The sequence below is a fragment of the Mus caroli genome, unplaced genomic scaffold (assembly GCF_978045245.1).
Source record: "Mus caroli unplaced genomic scaffold, Mus_caroli_1 scaffold_9, whole genome shotgun sequence".
NCBI classification, from domain to species: Eukaryota; Metazoa; Chordata; class Mammalia; order Rodentia; family Muridae; genus Mus; species Mus caroli.
In genome coordinates, this window is record NW_028227264.1 from 28377869 (window position 1) to 28399702 (window position 21834).

Sequence of the window (21834 nt, forward strand, 5' to 3'; positions counted from 1 at the left end):
TGAAAGAAACTCAATTTCCAAATACTATATTTTTTCTCAGAAAAAAAATATATACACACATACACACACACACACACACATACACACACACACATGTGTGTATGTGTGTGTGTGTGTGTGTATGTAATCAGCCAATCTCTCAATATTTCTCCTTCTCCTCTTCCCCACCAGATAAGTCTATACAACCCACAAATGTAGCTAAAAAATTCAGTGCTATTTCTTCCCTACCTATAAAATCATGAAGGGGCCAAATCTTTTCAGAGACGGCTCTATTTACAATATTCTACTCCTGAGAGAACAGAGCTTCAGAAATTAACATTTCTTCTGATGAACCACTGTAAGTAACAGTAGGAAATGGACATGCCCATTCCCAAGAGTTCCACTTGAAAACTTCCATGAGATCCTGGGGTTGCATGCATGGTTAGAGGGTGCATCACATAAATACAAAACAAACTATGTTTATTGCCCTTAGTAATGTAAGTTTGTACCTAAGAGAAAGGGGAGATATTAGCAAACATATTCATTAAAATCTTATTATTTTCACATTAAACTCTAATTTATTAAAATGAGGTGAGTCTTCTGGTAAGAATTACCACCATAGGCAATAATCATCTGGAAGGCAAGGCCTTGCTCAGAGTCTCATTTGGCTTTGTGAGAATTCATGATTCAGAAGGTCAATAAGTTCTATTTATTAATCAAACACCTGTCCAAATGATGATGCTGGTGACTAGTCAGGAAAAGGTGTGTGGATTTCAGAGTTAAAATTAAGTCCTTTCTAAGTCTTTATTCTAAGTCTTTTTATTCCATCACATGTATAAAAATAAATCAATTTCTAAAAAGACTATTTCTCATTTTCCTTTAAAGCTCCTATTTTATATTCTATAAACATATCATTTATAGTACACTGCTAAAGATTGCTATGCCACTATCATCTGTCCCCATATCAATAAGATCTTTTCTTTGGTAATATGCTGCTACAAAGCTCTGCCTGCATTCTCATGTTCACTGTAGAACTGATTCATTAACAGTCACGATGTGGCATCAATCTACATGTCATGTCCAACCACACATGGTGGATGAATGTATGGTGGTATAAGCACACAAGACTATTACTAAGCTGTAAGTTAAGGCGGTCCTGTGATCTACAGCAACACGGATGAGTCTAGAGGATTATGTGAAATACGCCAGGCAAGGAAAACATTCTTCATAGTCACCTGCATGTGCAACCATGAGACCCTAGTAATGACAAGATCAGTTAGATAAAAGGAGCAAGCTCGTTAGTGCAGTGGGGCAATGAGAGGTTATAACACTATTTGCTATCTAAAAACTGCCACAAGGGAGGATTTGTGAACCCTCCCTCCAAAAAGAAATGATAAATGCTTATGGAGATGGATATGCTAATTACCCAGATTTGATCTTTGTAGACTGTTACACACATGTATAAATATCATACTCATAAATATATATAATTACTACCAGTTTAAATACAAGAAGCCCCCCAACAAATAAAAACATTAAATCTCCTTAAAGCCATGTAACTCTGCTATCTACCCTGGGGACTAACATATAGTTCTCTACCCTGGGGACTAACATATAGTTCTCTTGCTGTCAAACGCTCCCTTCAGAAGGCCCTAGAATATTCAGTTCTCTCCCATGTAAGCACTTTTAAAACAAACATCAATACTGTCTCTTTTCTACACTTCACGAGCTTGGATCAGCTCTAGCTTGCTCCTTTATTCCCACCAAAGATTATGTCCAATTTCAGATATTTGAGCTTATTTGCATGTTCCTTCAATTGAAAATCAACTTTGCAGTTGTGTCAAAATGACCATTTATGCAAGAAAACAAGTATGCACCCTTCAAGAAGCTAAAACAAAGTTATAATGAAGCAAAAGTTCTTATTCAAGAATAAACTAAATTATTTACAGATAAACAGTCCACACGCAGCTGGAATTGGGGCAGTGGGGGCTGCCTTAGCTCTGCTCACCTCTCCCGGGGAACAGCAAACCAGTACTCAGGCTGCTTTCTTCTCTTGCTATACTGCTGAACCATGGTGGCGGTGTGACTGGCAAAGGATTTTCTCATTGGCTTTCCCACTTTGATGCACAGAAACATGGGTGGGGTCTTACTCTTTTCTTCTTTTGAGGGAAGTATATCTGAATCACAGAAGAAAGCATTCCTCAACCCAGATAACACCAGTGACAGTTAAAAGGTTCTCAGCTTACAAAGAGGGGCTGATAACATGTGGGAGCAAGATTCACCTACATAGGATTAGACCTAATGAACCATAAGACGCTCTTTGGCACACAAAGACAACATGCTTGCATGTTTCAGGATAGTACATGTTATATGACATGCTACACATTAAGGTAAGCATAAAAACCAGCACAGAGACAAAGAGCATAACACCACAATGCAATTTGGTTTAGAACTAAAATCTCTCAAGAACATTTTTGGCTGGGAATGGTGGCATGCAACTTTAATCCCAGCACTTGGGAGGCAGAGGCAGGAGGATCTCTGTGAATTGTCACCTGGTATACAGAACAAGTTCTACCAAGGATACATAGTGAGACCTCCTCTCCTCTCCTCTCCTCCTCTCTTCTATCCTCTTCTCCTCTACCCTCCCCTATTCTGTCCTCCCCTGCTATTCATCCCCCCATCTCTCTCATACACACATATACAGTTTCAACTTCTTTAGATTTAGGCATGCAAGGTAATAAAAAAAATTGTTTGAAAGAGTTAAATACTTCTGAAATAGAAATCTATATTTAGTTCAAGGTCTCTAAATTGTTTTGTAAATTTTTACCTCAGTCATTAATGCTCGGTCTGCCTCAGTAATTAAAGTGGGCCATAACCAAAGACACACGGCTTCCATGTGTATATATGCAGCCACACATATGAGAACGTGCACACGCAGAAACATACATACTACACACACACACACACACCAAACAAAACATCCAACCAAAACCCAGCCAAACAACATCTTACCTTCAATTGGTACCTGAATTCTCTTTAACAGCCATAACTGAATCTCAGATTTATTATCCATCTGTGCACTGTGACACATCCTGTCTAGAGATGATCCCATAGAATCCAGAACTTCTTTATTGTTAATTACAGTTTCCTCTGCACTAGGATCTAGTTTCAGGGGCAGAGTTTCTCCCCCTTTTACCCAGAGTGTACCTGGCTCTTTGTTGCCCTCAGGTGGGGAATCACCTGCTTGGGGAAGAGAGCTACTAAGTGTGATGTCTATTCCTCCTGGTTCAATACTTTTGCGGTCACTTAATTCTGACTTCTGCACATTTTCTAACAGCTGTGACCCTTCCTTGTTTTTATTTAGGTAAAATTCAATGAGTTTAATTTTATCTAGATCTTCGTGTATATTCAGCGTGCTTTCCCCCAAGTTTTCTGGGGATCCAGACTGTTTGTCTACTTCTGGTGCTTCATCTTGCTTCTCACCAGTTTCTAAATCTAGGGCTCCCTTCAGTTCAGTATCACTCTCTGGTCCCATAACTTCCTGGGCTGACTGCACGTGCCCCTTCCTTGAAGACATGACTGTCGGCGGCACATCCTTCTTTTGGTCATAGGAAAGACATTCTTTCGTGGCATCTCCTTGGTTGATTCCACTCTCGGGTTGAGAAGAAAGTCCTTCCAAGTCAACAAAGTCCTCATCTCCTTTTAAGAGACAGTTTTCTTTGGCTGTAGGTTCCAAGGCAGCATGCATGCTGGAAGGTCCCTTGCTGAGCTGGGTCACTGAGGGAGACTCACTGGCTGTTCCCCTGGAAGATTGCAGATTCTTTAATTTCCACAATTCAGAGTTGTCTGGGGGCTCTATACGTGTGCAAGTACGTTCCGTTGACTCCTCAGGAGAGCCCACTGATTTGGCATCTAAAGCAAGGGTCCTCTCCCCATTCTGCTGTCGTTTTTCCTTGTTGATGGACTTGAATTTACTGAATGGATTGATATCTTTCTCTGAAGCCAGGTCCTCCCATTCTCCAGGCCTGTACAGAGGACAAAGATCCCGAGGTAGGTCACTGTAGGGGCAAAAATGGTGGATGCACATAGAATGTTAAAAATAAAAGCAAAAAATGAACTGGAGGAAAGAAACAAAACAACACAACCAAAAACAAACCAAAAACATACTACAAGTTAAAGTTATGCCAAAAATGATTTCAAAATAAGAAAATGAAACCAAGAGACCAATTGCAAAATAAAATATAACTCAACCAAAAGGACTGACAAATGAATGAGTCACATGAGTTGTACCTTCTGATAGATCACACAGATGCGTTCTGAGCATACAGATGTTACCTGAAAGACTCTTCAATATGAAATAAAGTTTCTGGCATTTATGAAGGAAAGCACAAAGGAGAGATTTAGCATCAGTGACTAAAATTCCTGAAGTCAAATGTTTCCCTTTTTAGAAATTGGTAGAAATTAGAAATCAACAGCAGAATCCTGAAAGGATCCTTGATATTTCTGCTCATTTATCTGTTCTCTATAAACTGACTTTGAATATACATAGTTTCTTGCCTTAAAAATGGATTTTTTCCAATTTTTTAAAAAAAATTACTACTTGCAAAGGAGGTACAAAAATTAACTTTCATTGTTACTGGAAGTAATACCACTTTACAATTTAAAGAGGTACATCAAAACTTTTACAGAAAAGTTCTTAAAATATTGCTTCTGTTTCTAAGGTATTTTAAAATTTGTAATTTATCAACTGAAACATGTTATCCTGAGATATAATCAGTTACTACCCTCTAACAGGAGATGCTTCGAACTAGATTTGAATTATATAAAAGATTTGCTAAGTATGTTCTTCCAAGTTCAAAATCAGTAGCCAGGACATTAAATGTTTTAGTTAGGATGGTGGTTGGCTAGTTTTTATGTTATTGCTTTGTGAGTTTGTTTTGTAAACCAGACTGCTTTGAACTTACAGCCCTCCTTCCTAGACCGCCCAAGGGCTAGGATTACAGCCTGTACCACTGCACTTGGTTAAGAAGAATACACATTTTAGTATGGCTGTAATAATCTTGAGGGCCCCTGAGTCTTCACCTACAATACTAGTAGCATCTCTGCTGAGTTCACCAAGATAAAAAATTCCTTTCCAAAGTAAATACTTTCAATTTCAGAATTAAGTATGCTTTCTTAAAGGGTTTTCAAGTAGTACTTTGTCCATTCTAGCTTTCAAAGAAATGATCAAGCCAATAAAATTACTAAGTTCCAAGTAGTTTTGAGTTTAAACAAAGACTCCCTCCCTGGAGTGACTTTATGAAGTATTTGCATGGAAAACTCGGGCCTTTCCCAATAGGAAATGAAACCCCATATAAGTGCTAGACTCTACTAAATGGCTTAAAAGCCTTAATTCACCCTTCAATTTAATAAGCATTCATAGGAGGCTAAGCTAAATTACAGTGGTGGCTGAGCGTTTGTTCTGTAGAAATGTGAATCCACTAAGTGGGCTAAGCAATTCCAGAAAATGCTTTAGACGCTTTGATTGTACAGTTAAATGACTGAGATAATCCTGTCACATTGCAACTTGAAATTTCATTTGGTAGACTAAAGACTGAGGTGTCCTGCAGATTAAAGAACTCTTCACATCCTTGATTAACAAGTCGAAGTTTCTTCCATAAACATCCAAGCTCTTTTACTTCCCCACTCCCATGGAGAATGACTCACTTGACACATTTACCTGCATTCCAGTTAGCCTCCCACCCAAGCTTGCCCACTCCTCCACTCTCCTTCCTTTGCTCCAGTCCAAGCTGCCAGTTCCCCAAGCAAGACTGATTTAACCATAAGCTTTGTATGCTTGCAATTGCCAGGCACTGTTGAGACTAAGTATAGAATGGTGGCAACTCATTCTCATTCCTCTGTTAATTAATATTTTTCTAGATTTAGCCAGGCAACTAATAGGGAATTGGTAGTCATCACAGTTGTTCCCTTCCTACTTTCTGTGGCAGCTGGACCTATTAAATACCCACCTCCACCCCAAAACCCCAAAGTGAGGATGGCTAAAGTCCTTATTCTCTTCTCCTTGCCCCACCTTCTCCTTCTTTACCTCCCCCAAGCCCCCACACTGACCCCAGGTAGATCTTAAATAGCTATTTTTTTCCTTTACTATTTGGGAAACTTTACTAAATTTTCTTAATTATTTCTATTTCCTATTTTTCTATTTTTCAATTTCATAACACAAAATCTCCATCTCTTGGTTTCCTTCTTAGTCCCTTGCTTCTGCAAATACCCTCAATTTGAAATTCCATTTAAAGTTCACTCTAGCCCCTGGTCTAAAAAGAAGAAATGGCCCTTACGATGGCAAGGCGTCTTTGATCTTCATGTGGGATATGTCGCTGTACAGGGCAATGGAGACCACCTCTTCCATGGGGCAGATGAGACCATATTCTTCACAACCGTTTTCAATCACTAAGGGATCGGACTTATGAGGGTCAAACATGATGTTGTTAGGAGTGACAATCATGACACCCCCAACCACACCCTGCAGAAGGAAGGAACAGAAGGTATTACTTGGGATAGGAAAGTATTCCTCAGCCATCACAGAACCTTCAATGTCCTTCCACTGACTGAGCCAGTCTCCTGTGTGACAATCACAACCCTGTTAGGAAAGCTAGAAAACAATGCTGGTAGCTGGGAAGGAGTCAGAGCAGTGGCAGCTCCTGGTTGCTCATACAGCTGCAACTGGAAGACTGTATTAAGATCTTGCCCTGTTAGTTACCCAAGACCCCTGAGCATAGCTCCAGGATTGGAGTTTGAACAAGAAAAAGGGGGGTGGGAATGAGGAACACTAAGGAGTTTCCCAGTCCCACACCCTCCTTATACCTTCCTCCTCCTGCCTGGGGCCAAGGATAGGCCAAGTTCCATTCTCCAACCAAAGGAACATTCTTGAGTAAAAAATTCTCAGAATGTATTGACTGATAGTCACCTGACCCTCTGGAAAGTCCCAGGTAGAGTTTAAATGCATGTCATGCTTGCTAGCCAATAAGTTTGAATTGTAACCTTGCTGATGTAACCTGTGTCCCTAAAAAATATAACTGCTTGTAATAGCCATTCGGGGTTGTCTTCTCATCACTCGTCTCCACCCAGACGTTCCAGAAAATAAACCTCTTGCTTTTGGGAAAAAAAATGTTGCCCCATACACTCACGTCTCATGGGTCCCCATTTCCCTATCAGAAAGAAAACAGACTGTTCCAAGACCACGGATGGTCAAGAACAAGGTGCTTTACAATCCACTCAGCAAGACATCACCATGTTTCTAGTGTGTGACTCATGTGTATAGTGCTGAAGGAGAATCAGAATCATGGTGTCAAAGTACAGTCCCAATGTTTTTGTCTAACATAACTGCAAGTATCATCTCCAGTAAAATTTAATATAAACAGCAACAGGGAAAACTTGCAGTTCCAATTTGTACAGCTGTGCTGTGGAAATTTGTCAGTAGCCTGCTGATCTCAAACTTGGAGCTTTCTCAGATTACACTGAATTCCCCAGTTGATCAACAAGATAGTATCTATGAGGGACCTTAGGAGACTCCCAGGGGCTAAGCCAGTTGCTAACTTTGATGAGTCTTATAATTATCTTTCTGAATTGTTTGCAGTTCAGGATTTTTTTTCTTTCAAAAGTTTCTCTGCTGTTTATAATCTGATGTAAAATTTCCAAGGTCTGTATTAGTATTCAGCACAGAATATCAATACAGACCTTTCTTTGGAAGTTCACAAAAAGTTGGATTTCTTTTGTAAATATCAACAACTAGAAAAGTAAAAACATGATACAGCTGAAGTAATTTTAAACACTAACATCACCAGCATCAACACTAAGTTAAAAACTTCCATTGCCTAGATTAGAGGTAAATCATTACGAGATTCATCTCCTTTAAGTATTATACCCCACTAGTTAAATTTTAGTGCCATTCTTATCTGATAGATGGAAAAAGTATACAATAAGGATGCTTAAGTACCTTCCCTTGCATCTCATATCCAGCAAGTGGTAAGAGTTAGAATTTTAATCATACAAAATTTACAAGTCAAGAGGTATAAAAAAAACAAACAAGCAAACAAAAAAACCAACAAAAAAAAAGGAAAATCCAAAATCACAAGACACTGTGTTTCCATTTAATGATTGTATTCACTTAAGTAGGAAAAAGGCCAAGGAACCAGCAACAAAAATCAATGAATGTTTGTCAAATCGTGCACTGCAGTTGTGGGTAAAATACTGTAATGGAGTCTCCCATCCAGCAATGGGTCTTCTTATTTAGTTTCTGCAGATTCACTGACCAGTAAGCAATCACAGTGGTAGATACCTTTCCATCAGTGAAGTAGCGACAGTTCATTTTGAGGAATTTTACAACACCTGGCTCATCTTCTTCGGAAGTAGATGATAAGACCCTCTCGATGGGTTTTAAGGCCTTTCTTGCTAAATCTGCATCCTATAAAAGCAAAAGTGTCCAAAATTAAGGGGACAAATTACCTTGCAAAACATATTACACCGTAACTATGCTATCTATACTTCTCCTTAAACATTAAAAAGGGAAATGACACATATCCTTCAAAAATACTACAATTTATTTATTTTTCTTGTTTTCAAAAGTTTCCCTACTATTTGTAACCTGATATAAATTCTTGACTATAAAAACAGAATATTAATACCTTTCTTTAGAAGTGCACTAAAAGTTGAATTATTTTTTTAAACATCAACAATCAGAAAACTAAACTCATGACACAGCTGAATTTTTAATGCTAACATCACCAGCTTATAACCAAATTGAAAATGCTTATTTTCTAAATTAGTGGTAAGGTTGCTAAGTATCCCAATCAAACTAAGATCGAAAAATATATGTAGTACCATAAAACTGTTTCATTAAATGTTTTTGAAAATATCCCAAATTAAAGAACTCATTGTAGATTACTGATTCCAATTCCTTAGGAAAAGCACAATGTACTCACTTAATCGGGGATTTAGCATCCAGCTTTTGTACAGTGGTCTCAACCTGTGGGTAGTGACCCCTTTGGGGATTGAATGACCCTTTCACAGGGGTCATCTAAAGCCATCAGAAAACACTAGTATTTATATTCTAATACATAATAGTAGCAAATTACAGTTATGAAGTAGCAACAAAAATAATCTTATGGTTGGGAGTCAACCCAACATGAGGAACTGTATTAAAGGGTCACAGCATTAGGAAGGTTGAGAATCACTGCTTTTGCATACAGCATGTACTTTTACCTTGGAGACCTTTTGTAAAAAGGTATATTGAGATAGGATACATTCTCTCGACTGATAGCAACTTTCCTAACCTCACCACTTTACAGAAGTTTTCAAATGTAATCTTTTAAAATACATAGTATACTGATTTCCACAACTAATCATAAGCATGAACTCCCTTGTGTAAGATGCTGGCATACATACAGGCAGCTTATCATACTCTGCATCTGATGATGACGGAGAGACAGTAGCACCAGGGGTGGATGAAGAAAGCTGTATGGTACTAGAAGAGATGTTGGCATCTGGCACAAACAGGACCTGGGAACAAGACAGCATGGCTGAGTGAGGGCTTAAGTCAAGCAATTCCTGATCTCACACTGAGGGAACTCACCCCTCTGTACATCACACTCAGTGCCTCAGCAAGACCCAGGGAGCTTTCTTTCTATTAACAAGCAACATGGGGTCTTCTAAACTACCCCAAAACCATTCTCAGCAATATAAATGTCACAGTGTAATGGCTACGGATTACTGACACTGCAGGAGAACCAGTGAACATCTACCTGGTCAGACTATAGGTAAAACCTGCACAGTAGGAACTGGAAAGGAGGGAGAGAAGAGCCTTCCAAGAAGTAAGAGTAACGCAACAGTTTGAGTATACCTGAAATACTTGGAGCCAGTACTTCAGTGTATGTGCTGTGTGTGTGTGTGTGTGTGTGTGTGTGTGTGTGTGTGTGTATTGTGGTGGTTGTTGACTAGGTATGCCCCCACCCCCAACTAGACTCTTTTGAATGTTTGGTCCATGGGAGTAGTACTATTAGGAGGTGTGGTCTTGTTGGAGTAGGTGTGGCCTTATTAAAGGAAGTGTGTGATTGTGGGGGAGGGCTTTGAGGTCTCCTATGCTCAAGCTCTGCCCAGTGTGGGACACAATCTCTTTCTGCTGCCTACAGAGCACTTCTCCAGCACATGTCTGCCTGGATCTTGCCATGCTTTTTCCCCATGATGATAAAGGATTAAACCCCTGAAATTGTGAGCCGGCCCCAATAAATGTTTCCCTTTATAAAAGTTACCTTGGTCATGATGTTACCCTAAGACTATGTGTGTGTGTGTGTGTGTGTGTGTATGTAAAACTATATATAACTATATGTAAATCTCATGTATGTAAATATATACTTTTCTATTATTTACTATATCTATTTATTAATATATTGAATATATTTAAATGTATAATTAAAAATATATATGTATGTATACACACACACACACACACACACACACACACACACACACACACACACATGCATAGATTTAACCTGCTTTAATAATCTGAAAACTCCAAATCTAAAATGCCCCAAATGGACTTAGTTTCAGAATTCGGAGCATTTTGTAGTTTAGATTTCTACATTGTAAATGCTAAACCTATATGAAGAGAGAAAAAAAACTGCACAGCAGGCTACCACATAGAATACTCCTGCTAGGCAGCACTGGGACAGTCCAGGCTGGTGGCTATACAGAGAATGGTGCAAGGCAGTACCAATATAGTTATCCCTACATTTTCTCTCCTCTTTGCATTTTATCGATTAAAAATAAAAGTAGCCCAACAAGTCTCCACTGCAAAACAGCCTGTATTCTGAACTGGTATTGTGATATCATAATTCAATATTCTTTCAATAAAACAGCTACATTTGGGCATGAAATCAACTATAATTTAACAGTAATCTTAACATAAAGACCTTGGCTGTTGTTGACAGAATTTGAAGCCAATCATTTAACAGCTGATCTCATATCAATAGCGTTAACATTTCTATTTTAGCATTAGCTATTTAAACTCACTTCAGAGAGCTGGCAAGATGACTCAGAGTTTGAGGTCCAAGCCTGATGACCTGAGAAACTGGAGAAAAAGCCAGACACAGCATCACATCTACAGCCCCAGCTTCCTAATAAGAAGATGGGAGGCAGAGGCAGGAGAAGCCCAGGGAAACTTGCAGGCCCGCTAGCCTTGAACACTCAGCTGAGGAGCAGAGAAAGACTGATGCTGCCTCATTCACAGAGAAAGAACTGCCTCCCAAAAGTCTTTTGTCACACCAACGTATGTGTGCACCTAAACTTACACACCTCCACACACAGGGGGCAGGGGACAAAAAAAAAAAAAAAAAAAAAAAAAACCCTCATTTGAATCCCAAAAAAGAGCTATAATCAGAAAATACATTAGAATAAAGGTAAGAAAAATCTAAGTCAATGGATGTAAGATGATTGACGACTGGATACTGCTGAAAATATGAGCCAAACAATTATTAAACACCTATGGAGAGGTTGACCAAAAGCAGCTCTGAGTGGACATAAAGCTAAACAAAGAGGCATATCAGCAGCTAGTAGAATCTAGTTTCTGTAAGATCAAATCAAGCCCATTTCTCGGGGGTATAAGCACTAGCCTACAGCATCTCATACAAGCCTCATACTGAACTATAGAGTTTCCATGATGTGCTAGCAATGAACACATTGAGGAGGTTTAGAGGGTTTCTGTTTACCACACCTTCAGTATCAGTTAATGGCAACTGCCAAGGCTTTGAGTCCTAAGAAATCCATTCAGAAATGATTCTAGTTGTGTGGTCTTAGTACATAGTGCCTGCATTTATGTTATGTAGTTAAACTAGAGAAACAAATGCCTCTGAATGCGGAGAAAGTAACAGGCAACACAGTAGGAGACAGCATGTGAGAAGGCTGGGAAGCTGGGTGGGCTTCTTCAATGTGTAATTGGGCCTTGACAATGGGGCTGGGGAGAGGTTTTCTTCTGTGTTTGTTCCAGTACAAGAGAAATGGAGATTTAAGGTGTTAATGTTCATCATAAAACAAATTGCCTCTTTAACCTAGAGAAAAAAAATTCAGTATATATAGCCAAGGTGTTTTATAAGTAGGAAAACAGTATTAAGTGTATATTCACAGAAAGACACTTAAAATTGCAAAAGTACATGCATTGTACATTAAACCACATTTGGAACAAGTCACAAAACAGTCCAACTCAGAGTCTCCTGAAAAGCACTGTAGGTCTCAGCTATTTTTTATAAAGCTATTCTGATCCTACTATTTGTCTTTTCAAGCAACAAGTCTAGGGTAAGAGTTTAGTTCATTCAATGAGAAAGTCCACATCCCTGCCATGGTCAAAGCCAGCCTAGTTCGTCTCTATCTCAAGGTGATCAGCAAACCAACCTCAGAAAGATAACTCTCAAATTGTCTGGAAACACAACAAATCAAACTGGCTCTGAAGGCTCAGATCCACTAGCAAGATAGCATTAGATAGCCAGTGATTCCGTGGACAAGGCTGCACTTCACCTTAGAGATGCGTTTCCAGTGACTGAGCCATTAACACATTGGTTAAATGTACTTTTGAAGGAAAAAAAAAAAAAAACAAAAACCAAAAAACCAAGCCAGCTAAATCCGACATCCTGTACAGAGTACCAAACACTTACTTTATCAAAACTAAAAAGGAAGCACTATACATTTGTCGTTTATTTCTGCTGACTAAAGTTCGTAAAATCCTGAAGCACAATGTAGGTTGGTTTTCTCATGACAATTTTTTCTCAATATCTTTCTTTTACTTTGGCAAGTGGACAATTATGGTACAAATTAAGATAAAAAATTATTTCTAAATTAAAATAAAATGATGGCCATGCTTTCCTAATAGATTAAATTGAACTCGTAAATCAGAGTTAAACATTGTAAGAGATCATGTTATATTTGACAGGAAAAAGTGTTCCTTAATCTAAAACTCCTCTTGATGCCCCTGTTAGCACAAGGATACATCTGAGTTCATTATCAGAACTAAGACACCTGCAGAACTCTTGGCTCTAAAGGGAGATGAATGAGTCACCACTGAAGACAATTTTGTGGCGCCAATACTAAGTTATTTACTATGGTAACAAAAAATGAAGGCAAAATTTCTAAAGTAATGGTCACCGTAAAAAAGAATTACCTGGCCTGGAACAATAGTGTGTGTGAAGAGTTTATTCAATTCCACTAATTTATTGGGAGTGACATTAAACTTCAGTGCAACAGAGTTCAGGGTGTCCTGGCTTCCAGCCTACAGGAGAGAAAGGAACGAGAGTCAGAGTGTGTAAGCAAAACCAAAACAAACAGACAAACAACAAACAGATACAAAGCACCAACTTGGTCATGACAGCATTGAACCAAACATAATAGCTCTGTCCTGACCTACCATGAAAAAGAGCAGCTATTAAATTTTCCTTTTTCTGTCCTTTCTTGAGCTGGTTGTTTTTATGTTGCTGTTGTGTTTCGGTTTTGTATTGAGACAAAGTTGCACTTCAGCCTGCAAATCACTAGGTCGCCCAACTTTGCCTCAAGTTTGCCTTAGCCCTTGTGCCTCAGCTGCCCAAGTACTGAGATTTTCGGTGTGACTACCCTGCTTGGCTCCTGTATAATACTTAATAAAACTATACACAAAAGCATCTAAACTGCAGTTCATCTCTGAACCTCCTCATCCTCTGCTGTTGCCGTGCACTAACTTAGGTGTATTATTTTCTATTAGAAAACACATCCAACCCTAAGGATTTTCAGGCTTTAACATCGACATAAAACATAAGGCTGAGAATCCACAGCAAGTCTGCTGCTCACTGGCTGTATGTCTTTACATGGTCAGTCTAAAACAAGGATTTATTAGAAGAATAGAATCATCGAAGAGCAACAACATTTAGCTTCTTTTAAAGAAACTAAAGAAGTCACTTTAAGAAAGAAACTTTTAGAAGTCAAAGCAGACCATTAACACTGCTGTTTCACAGTGAATTTAAATAGAACTACAATTGTATGCTCATATAGTATGCAGTCTATGATAAACACAGCTGCTGGGTTCCAGGAGCTCAGAGTGCAGCAACAAAGGTGACTTTGTGGCACATAGAGTAAGGTCACAGTAAATGATATTTTTGCAGCATTATCATCTATAGATTCAAGGATATGGAAACACACCCTGGCATGGGCCAAGAATATAACACAAAAGAGGTCTAGTTTCTGCCTTGAATAAGAGAATGATAGACACATGATAGACATTAAACCAAGCATATCAATGAGCAGTGTTAAATGTGGCAGTATATTTGTGCACACTGTAGATTGTGTTCTTTACTGGAAAATCCTATTTCTAGTTGTGGTATGGCTTATCCCTAACACACATCTTCAATCCAAGATTTCTGTTTATTGTAAATAGGATAAAATAAAGTCAACCACAGGTCAAGAGGTGGGGCAAGCAAGCAGCTGACAGGGAGTGAACATAGGAGAGAACCATAGAGGTTAAGAGGAAGTCAGGAGGTCGGATGGAGAGACGTAGAGAAAGTAGTAAAGAGGAATACTCGGTTTGAGGAGCTTTTGAGTCAGCGTGGAGAAGGACCACTTCTTTTGGGGACACTGGCTGAGGAGGAAGGTCAGCTGGTTGCTTTTTCTGCCTGTGTGAGTTAGTAGGCTTTCACTCCGTCATAAGGCTCCCAAATCTTTGTTGGTAAAACCGAACGTTTGAGATTTTGTTAAAAAAAAATAGCAGTTAAAACTACTTATTGATAAATGAGAGAAAGCAGAGAAGGCGCGTCTTACGAGACCCTAGCTTGTATGAATACTTGGATCATGAATTGCTTTTTGGAAAAGGATCAAACATAAAGAAGATCTAAGTGGATATGTTAAGCAACATCAGATTGGTGCCTTTAGATCTTAGAGAAGATGTCTGGGGTAAACATCTACAATTGGTAGTTATGGCCATTCTGAAGACATTTTATTTGTTTGTCTGGTGGAACAAAGCTGAGCACAGCCTAAACTGAAAGTGTCCCTTCTCTGTTGAGAAAGGTCATCTCTTTAAACCAGGTTTTAGCAGAGTGCACGACGTGGATCCTCTCATGGCCTTCTAGATGATCTTAAGCAAGGTTGATAATTAGTGGAGTGACAGACATTGTAGCCAGAGAGAAAACATGGATTAGTCTTATACACCGTGTATGCAGATGCTGAGTTCTTTACCCCACGATCAAGTTGAAGTCTGACCATGGGCATTGTACTGACCAATGTGCTGTAAAGAATGCTCTCTAATAATCTCTGATTTGTAAATAAAAAGCTAGAGCCTGTGCCTGGGCACGGGGGAAAGGAAGGCGGAACTTTTCTTTGGATTCCTTTTCTTTGGATTGAGTGAGGGGATGTGAGGAGAGATCACAAAGAGAGAGAAGGAAAAAGGAAAGGACAGGAAGGAGGTCACCATGAGGTAGGATGAACTATAAGAATGAACCATGAGCATGTGGCCATGAAAAGCTCACCCTGAGGACACACATGGAACAGAGCAACACTTGGCTGGCAAGTAACCGGGCATTTATTTGGTTTTAATAGATTAGTCAGATACGAAAAGCTCAGAGCCTGGCCAGCATAGTGCTAGCAGCTTGTTAATAAAATTTAATGTCTCTGTGTTATTTACTCAGGAGTTAAATGGGATAGAGTGGGTCATAAGCCCCCTTCCCACATAAAAAAAGGGAAAAAGACACGACCTAAAATGTGTCTTGAGAAACTACATTATGTGATGGGCATTCAAGAAGAATATAGTGAAGGGGCAAAGTCAGTCAAAGAAAAGCAGTATGCATAAATCACAGAGCACTAGTGATCACTCCAGCCACCCTGATCGCACTTACAGTGTATTCCACGGTGCCCTGCGGCTTTTGGACCACCATCTTCTTCTCTTTTTTATCATGAGTTTTGTTTTGATTGTCATCTGAAGAAGAAAACATATGTTGATGAATAACTTCATTTTCAGGAATTGAAGACAGACTACATCTTCATTATATGAAATCCACTGTCAAATTAATATAAGAAATGATATCAGTAGGAAAATAGGCAATGGGTAGAAATGGAACACACTCATAAAGTATACTATATCTGTGAACACCAGAATAAATGATTAATACCCACCACAACCAAATAATACAAGCAAAAACAAGGTAAAGTTTCAAGTTATTAAAATATTAGTTTAAATGAGAATATCTAATGGGATGAGGTTGCAGCTAAACTAGTATAATCACTATATAAACTATGCACAATGCAAATAACTTTAGCCTTTTAGAAAGTGCTTTGATTTATGTAACAACAGCTGTATTATTATTCTCTGATTAAGTTATCTTTCTTTAAACAATTGAAGACGACAAGCTAAAAAAAGAAATAATAAACACATATTTCTTAAAATATTATTTACAATATAAACATAGAAGAACCATAATTCTAACAACAGATTAGGGTGAAGTAGTGCTTTTTTTATTTTTTTAGTTTTGATTTGTTTTATTACTAAGAGACAGGTTCTAGAGTATCATAGGTTAGAACTGAACTTTTTTTAAACAATTTTTTTAATAAATATTTTCCTCATTTACATTTCAAATGCTATCCTGAAAGTCCCCTAATGAACTTTAATATATATCCTAGATAGCATCTTAGTGCCCATTTCTTTCCATTTCTTTTTTTCTTTTATCTTTTCTTTTTATTTTATAATACATAGTTGTTTATTAATTAATTAATTTTGTTTAGATATTTTCTTCATTTTCATTTCAAATGCTATCCCCAAAGCTCCCTATACCCTCCCTCTGCCCTGCTCCCCAACCCACCCACTCCTGCTTCCTGGCCCTGGCATTCCCCTGTACTGAGGCATATGATCTTTGTAAGACCAAGGGCCTCTCCTCTCATTGCCGGTCGACTAGGCCATCCTCTGCTACATATGCAGCTAGAGACACAGCTCTGGGGGGTACTGGTTAGTTCATATTGTTGTTCCTCAGAACTGAACTTTTTCTGTAGCCAAATATGATTCTGAACTCCTGATCTTCCTTCCTCCATCTCTGATACCCTGGAGTTACAGGTATGCACCACAGGTAAAAACGGTCTGCTACTGCCAGCGTCATATGATCCCACTTAATCATTATACTTAAATACACTGTGATATATTAATATAAATATAAAAAACATGGAGGCATATTCCAATTGCTTAAAGAAATAGGCGTAACAAGAGAACGTAAAATTGAGATCAAGAAGAGATACTCCAACTTTTATTTGGGCAGAAAAAAATGCATATCAAAATTAGAAATCACCTGACAAGCCAGGGGAACTAGATAGCTGAGCAATTAAACTCACAGATGCCCAGGGTCTCCTGCAAGGAAAGCACTTTATAGATACCATGAAAATCTGCTTGAGGATGTTCATCACTATGTCCTTCAAGGCAAGCGTGGATGGAAGGTGAGTAAACATGGTAGCTGTGCTCTGGGATTCCAAGGTACTCATTAGAAATAATAAGCCAGAGGTACACGGTCATAAATTCACACCAAGAGAAACAGGATAGATAGACCAGTACCACTCATACCGTCTAAAACAGTCACACAAAGTTTTCAAGAACACATAAAATAATTAAACCTATCACACTGAATAGAATAGAAATGATGTGGCATGGAGAGAAAAATGAAAGAGGAGAAACAGGGTATAAGCAAACAAATGAATAAGTAAGAAAGAATGAGCCTGTCTCTGAACATTCACAATTGCCTATAAATAAAAGAAACAGGAACAATTCAGCCACCTACATTTAATGTTTTACAGCCCCCAACCCAGAAATTACTGACATTTGAATAACCTATGCAAAGATATAGGGATGCTGGGTGAGGAGGGTATCAGAATGTGGAAAAAGTTACATCACATAGGACTTTCCTAGATTGTTTCCTATAAACACTTTAAAATTAAATAAAAGGTCAAGAGGAGCAAATGAAGAAAGTGCCAGGACTATCCATTCTAACCACCTTCAGGTGGCCACATCTGGGTAACTTCAGAGAACTGAACTATTGAGCTCAGACAAGAACATTCTATATAGGCCACGTTCAAACAATTTAACCACAGGATTTCTGATTCTTATAACACATATGAAAATGGGGTCACCTATATTCGAGAAGGTGAGCAATGGAACATCAACGACATTCTTCCTTTTTCTTAATTCCATCTAAGGAGTCAGAGAAACTGAAATTGGTGGCCTTTGTTTGTTTACATGGGAGATGGACCCCAGGCTGCCACTCCCAGAAACATTTCTCCAAATGTTCTTTTTGGCACAGGTTACAGGTTCATTCTCTCTTTTAAAAAAGAAAAGTGTGTGTGTGTATGTGGGAGGTGCCACAGGTCCATGTGGTCAGAGGACAATTTCCAGAAAGTAGATTCTCTTCTTTGATCATGGCAAAGGCTACTTATTACTTTATTCATTTGTTCATTTGACAGAGGAGCTCATCTAGCTCAGGCTTGCCTCAAATGCACTATGTACCTGAGGATGACCCTTGACTCCTGATGAGCTTGCCTCTGCCTCCAGAGTGCTGGCATCATGACCACAGTGCGTTTTATGCAGTGCTGGGGACCAAACGCAGGCCTCCTGCCTGCTATGCGAGCATTCTTCCCACTGAGTCACATCTACAGCACTGCTCAGCCCCTTCAACATCACTGTCTACTCTCTTTACAGCACTCTGCCTTTCTCACTGGCTTCATAAGTCACTATTACTATGTTGTTTTGCTAGATCCAAGAAACGAGGAGGACTATTGCAGGCTCACTAACTTGTGGGCAGTTAACAGACTGCAAAAATGCAAAAGAAGATATGTTCTGGATAAAACTTTCAGGATAAATTTAATATGTCCATTGAATTCATGAAAAAGCAATAAAGTTTCCCTGTCACTGGCATACATTAAAGAAATGTATAACATGAAAAACGACTAAAACAAAGGCAAGGTGTGAGAACATGGCCAAGGATGGAGGTGTGCTAGGGAAGTCCTGAGTGTTCGTGATAAAACTCTAAGAAAACCAGAGTCTTATGGCCTCAGTTTCTTCAAAAACCAGAATTGCTCTTGGAATGTGCTTTTGTGCCCCTACCAGGTATAGTGGATAGGAGTGAGTTTACTTCGGAGTATTCATTACAATTATTTGTTTTTAGTATTCACTACATGTTATTTATAATTCATTGTAATTATTCATTACATGTTATTTATTTACATGCGTCTGTGGGAAAACATATTTTTGCCACGTGCAGCCTGTCCTTGTGACTGTACTGTTCTTGTGTGGTTGTTCTTAACCCTCAGAGTATAAACTGAGACTCTGAATAACGTTGGCAATTGCATGTTTTAGTCTGCCTCAGTTTTAGACTCCATTGTCTTAGCTCACTTCTCAAGAGAGGCAAACAACAGGTGAGATGATTCAGTCAGTAAAGTACTTTCATGCATGCATGAGGACAAGACTCGTCTCTCTAACAGAGAAAGCCGAAGCGGGACATCTGTAATCTCAGCACTGGAGGGGTAAAAGGAACGGGCAGACCTGTTGGCCAGTTAGTCTAGTTGAATGGGTGATCTCCAAGCTTAATAAGATCCTGTCTCAACTATGTAAGTAAGTAAAGTAGAGCCCTTGTGGAATGTACATGCCATCAAGCTATGCTGAAGAGGTAGGAGCAGAATTGTGAGTCCCAAGTCTGCATGAGTCATGAATTTTCAATAAATGAATACTTCACCTACAACTCTAGCCTACACACACACACACACACACACATACAAGTGCACACCCCTTACTTCCAGCGTCTACAGATGTGAACTCCTTGAGGTGGAGCTCAAAGGGAGTGGTCTTGGATGAGTTGAGCTGTCACAATGTCACCTGATACATAAGGAAAAAGGAACTTCCCAATACAGATCAACTTCCCAGACATGTCTGGTTGTGGGAAACACTTTTCATTGTGATAACATTACACTGGGAAAATCACATGTACCTATCAAATCTACAGTCCAAACAAAATGCTCTATGGTTGGCCATAACTGGCCAATTTTAAGAATCATAATCATCTCTGTCCATAGCAGCACAATGCAAAGTTTCACTTTCCTTCCTAAATCGCATTCACAGTTAGATATTAAGATGGCCAACTCTGTACCCCAGTGAATTAAATCAAGACAAGCTCTGACATGCACAGTCCACAGGCATGAGAGTTCTGATCCTGAGGAGAGCTAGGAAGGGGCAGGAACAGCCACAGATTCAACTCCAGCTTTGAAGATGAGAACCTATGATTATTCCCTAAGATGCAGCTGTGCAGCTGTTTCCCAATGGCCTCCATACCCCCACTTTCCAGCCTTTGGCTTCTTCATAGCCCCTTTATACCTACCCAAATTCAAACTCTCTCTCACTCTCTCTTATTTCAAGGATTTATAGCAAATAAAAAAATTGTCTATGGACAGAAGAAGCAGCCAACCCTATATGCCTCAAAAAACTATTCTGAACATTTTACTAGCTCTATCTACAAGATAAAATGAAAATGGACTATATGAGTCCCTGTTTTGTTTGAGATGGGGATGTGGTTCAGTTGATAGAATGCTTGCCTCACTTGTAAGAGACCCTGGGTGTAATCGCTGACAATGTGTCAGTTGGTTGTGGTGCTGCCTATCTGTAATCTCAGACTATGGGAGGCTGAAGCAGGAGGATCAGTCAAGGCCACCACTAGCTACACAGAATAGAGGGCTACCCTTGGCTAAGCGTCGCCTTAAATGTTCTCAAATTTTTAAATAAATAAAGATAACATTACTGGGATATAAGTCCAGATGATGAAATCATACTGTCAGCACCCACTTTACTAAGGAAACATGTTTAAATGGCATCCAAGGAGAAGGAATCAGAGAGGCAAAGGAAACAAGTGTGTCTCCAGATCTTTTAAAGAAAGGGAACCCCTGTTCTATAACCAGCATGTCCCAATACTGGAAACGGATGCATTCAACTGTAACAGTTTGATGCCCTTAGCCAGGAAATCAAATCACATGCCAGCTCAATCACGCCACCAAACATCTGAGTACAATTTCACTGTGAGATCAAAATGAGCGGGTTCCAATGGCAGTATGATGGAAAGCAAGTAACTTGAAAGTGTTCTGCATGAAGTCCGCCAGCTACATCTTAAACTGTGCATATCAAGCCCGTTAGCTATTCCTATAAGGAACTGTCTGTATCAAGTCAACAAGCTATACTACAACGAACTGTATGTGTAAAGTTTGCCAGCTAGAGCATAAGGAACTGCCTGATAATATCATTGAGGAAGCAGTATGATGTATATGATGCAGGATGAATCTCAGAGCCAGGCACAGACTAAGTGTAGCTGCCATTATCATTAGTCACATGCAGATGACATACTTAAACATCCATTTAAATAGCTGAGGGTTAAAAGTTCCAAGGCATCATCAAAGAGGTTTCATTCTAGAAATGTAGTCATGTGGTACTGAGATGACAGATTATTAAAATTCACTTCAAAAAAAAAAAAAAGCCTTGTTGATCACTTGGATACATGCCCCTCTCACCACCAAAGCCATTCGATAAGTTCCATTACATTAAAATACAAACAAACAAAGAAACCTCACAGTAAGAGCAACAACATTGCAACTGTTTGAAAACTAAAGATAGAGGAACTGCCTTAACCTCCCCCTCCGTAATGTAAGCAGCACTAGCCTCTGAGAAGGAGACTGACTGATGTGTTGAGGATTCTAGCTTTCCTGAGCTGTCAGGCATAGTGGGTGGGTGGGCTTTAGATAATGTAGGTACCTTTGAGTTATCCCTGATCATTTAAGTAATCTCTC

General features: G+C 39.1%; 1 protein-coding gene across 3 annotated transcripts in view; it reads right to left on the reverse strand.

Annotated features, from left to right (window-relative positions):
• The window catches only part of Ncoa7 (nuclear receptor coactivator 7), a 149251-nt gene that overhangs the window by 39713 nt on the left and 87704 nt on the right, over positions 1-21834 (reverse strand). Inside the window, exons 4-10 of one of the 3 annotated variants that reach the window (XM_029482549.2) lie at positions 15876-15955; positions 13184-13291; positions 9421-9534; positions 8315-8440; positions 6315-6499; positions 3463-4037; positions 1988-2156 (exon numbers count right to left, since the gene is read on the reverse strand). In XM_029482549.2, coding sequence (XP_029338409.1) covers positions 1988-2156; positions 3463-4037; positions 6315-6499; positions 8315-8440; positions 9421-9534; positions 13184-13291; positions 15876-15955 — 1357 coding nt within the window. Of the gene's footprint in view, positions 1-1987; positions 2157-2991; positions 4038-6314; positions 6500-8314; positions 8441-9420; positions 9535-13183; positions 13292-15875; positions 15956-21834 lie in introns of all 3 variants that reach the window. The other 2 variants (XM_021174073.3, XM_021174075.3) reach the window with 2 other exon arrangements.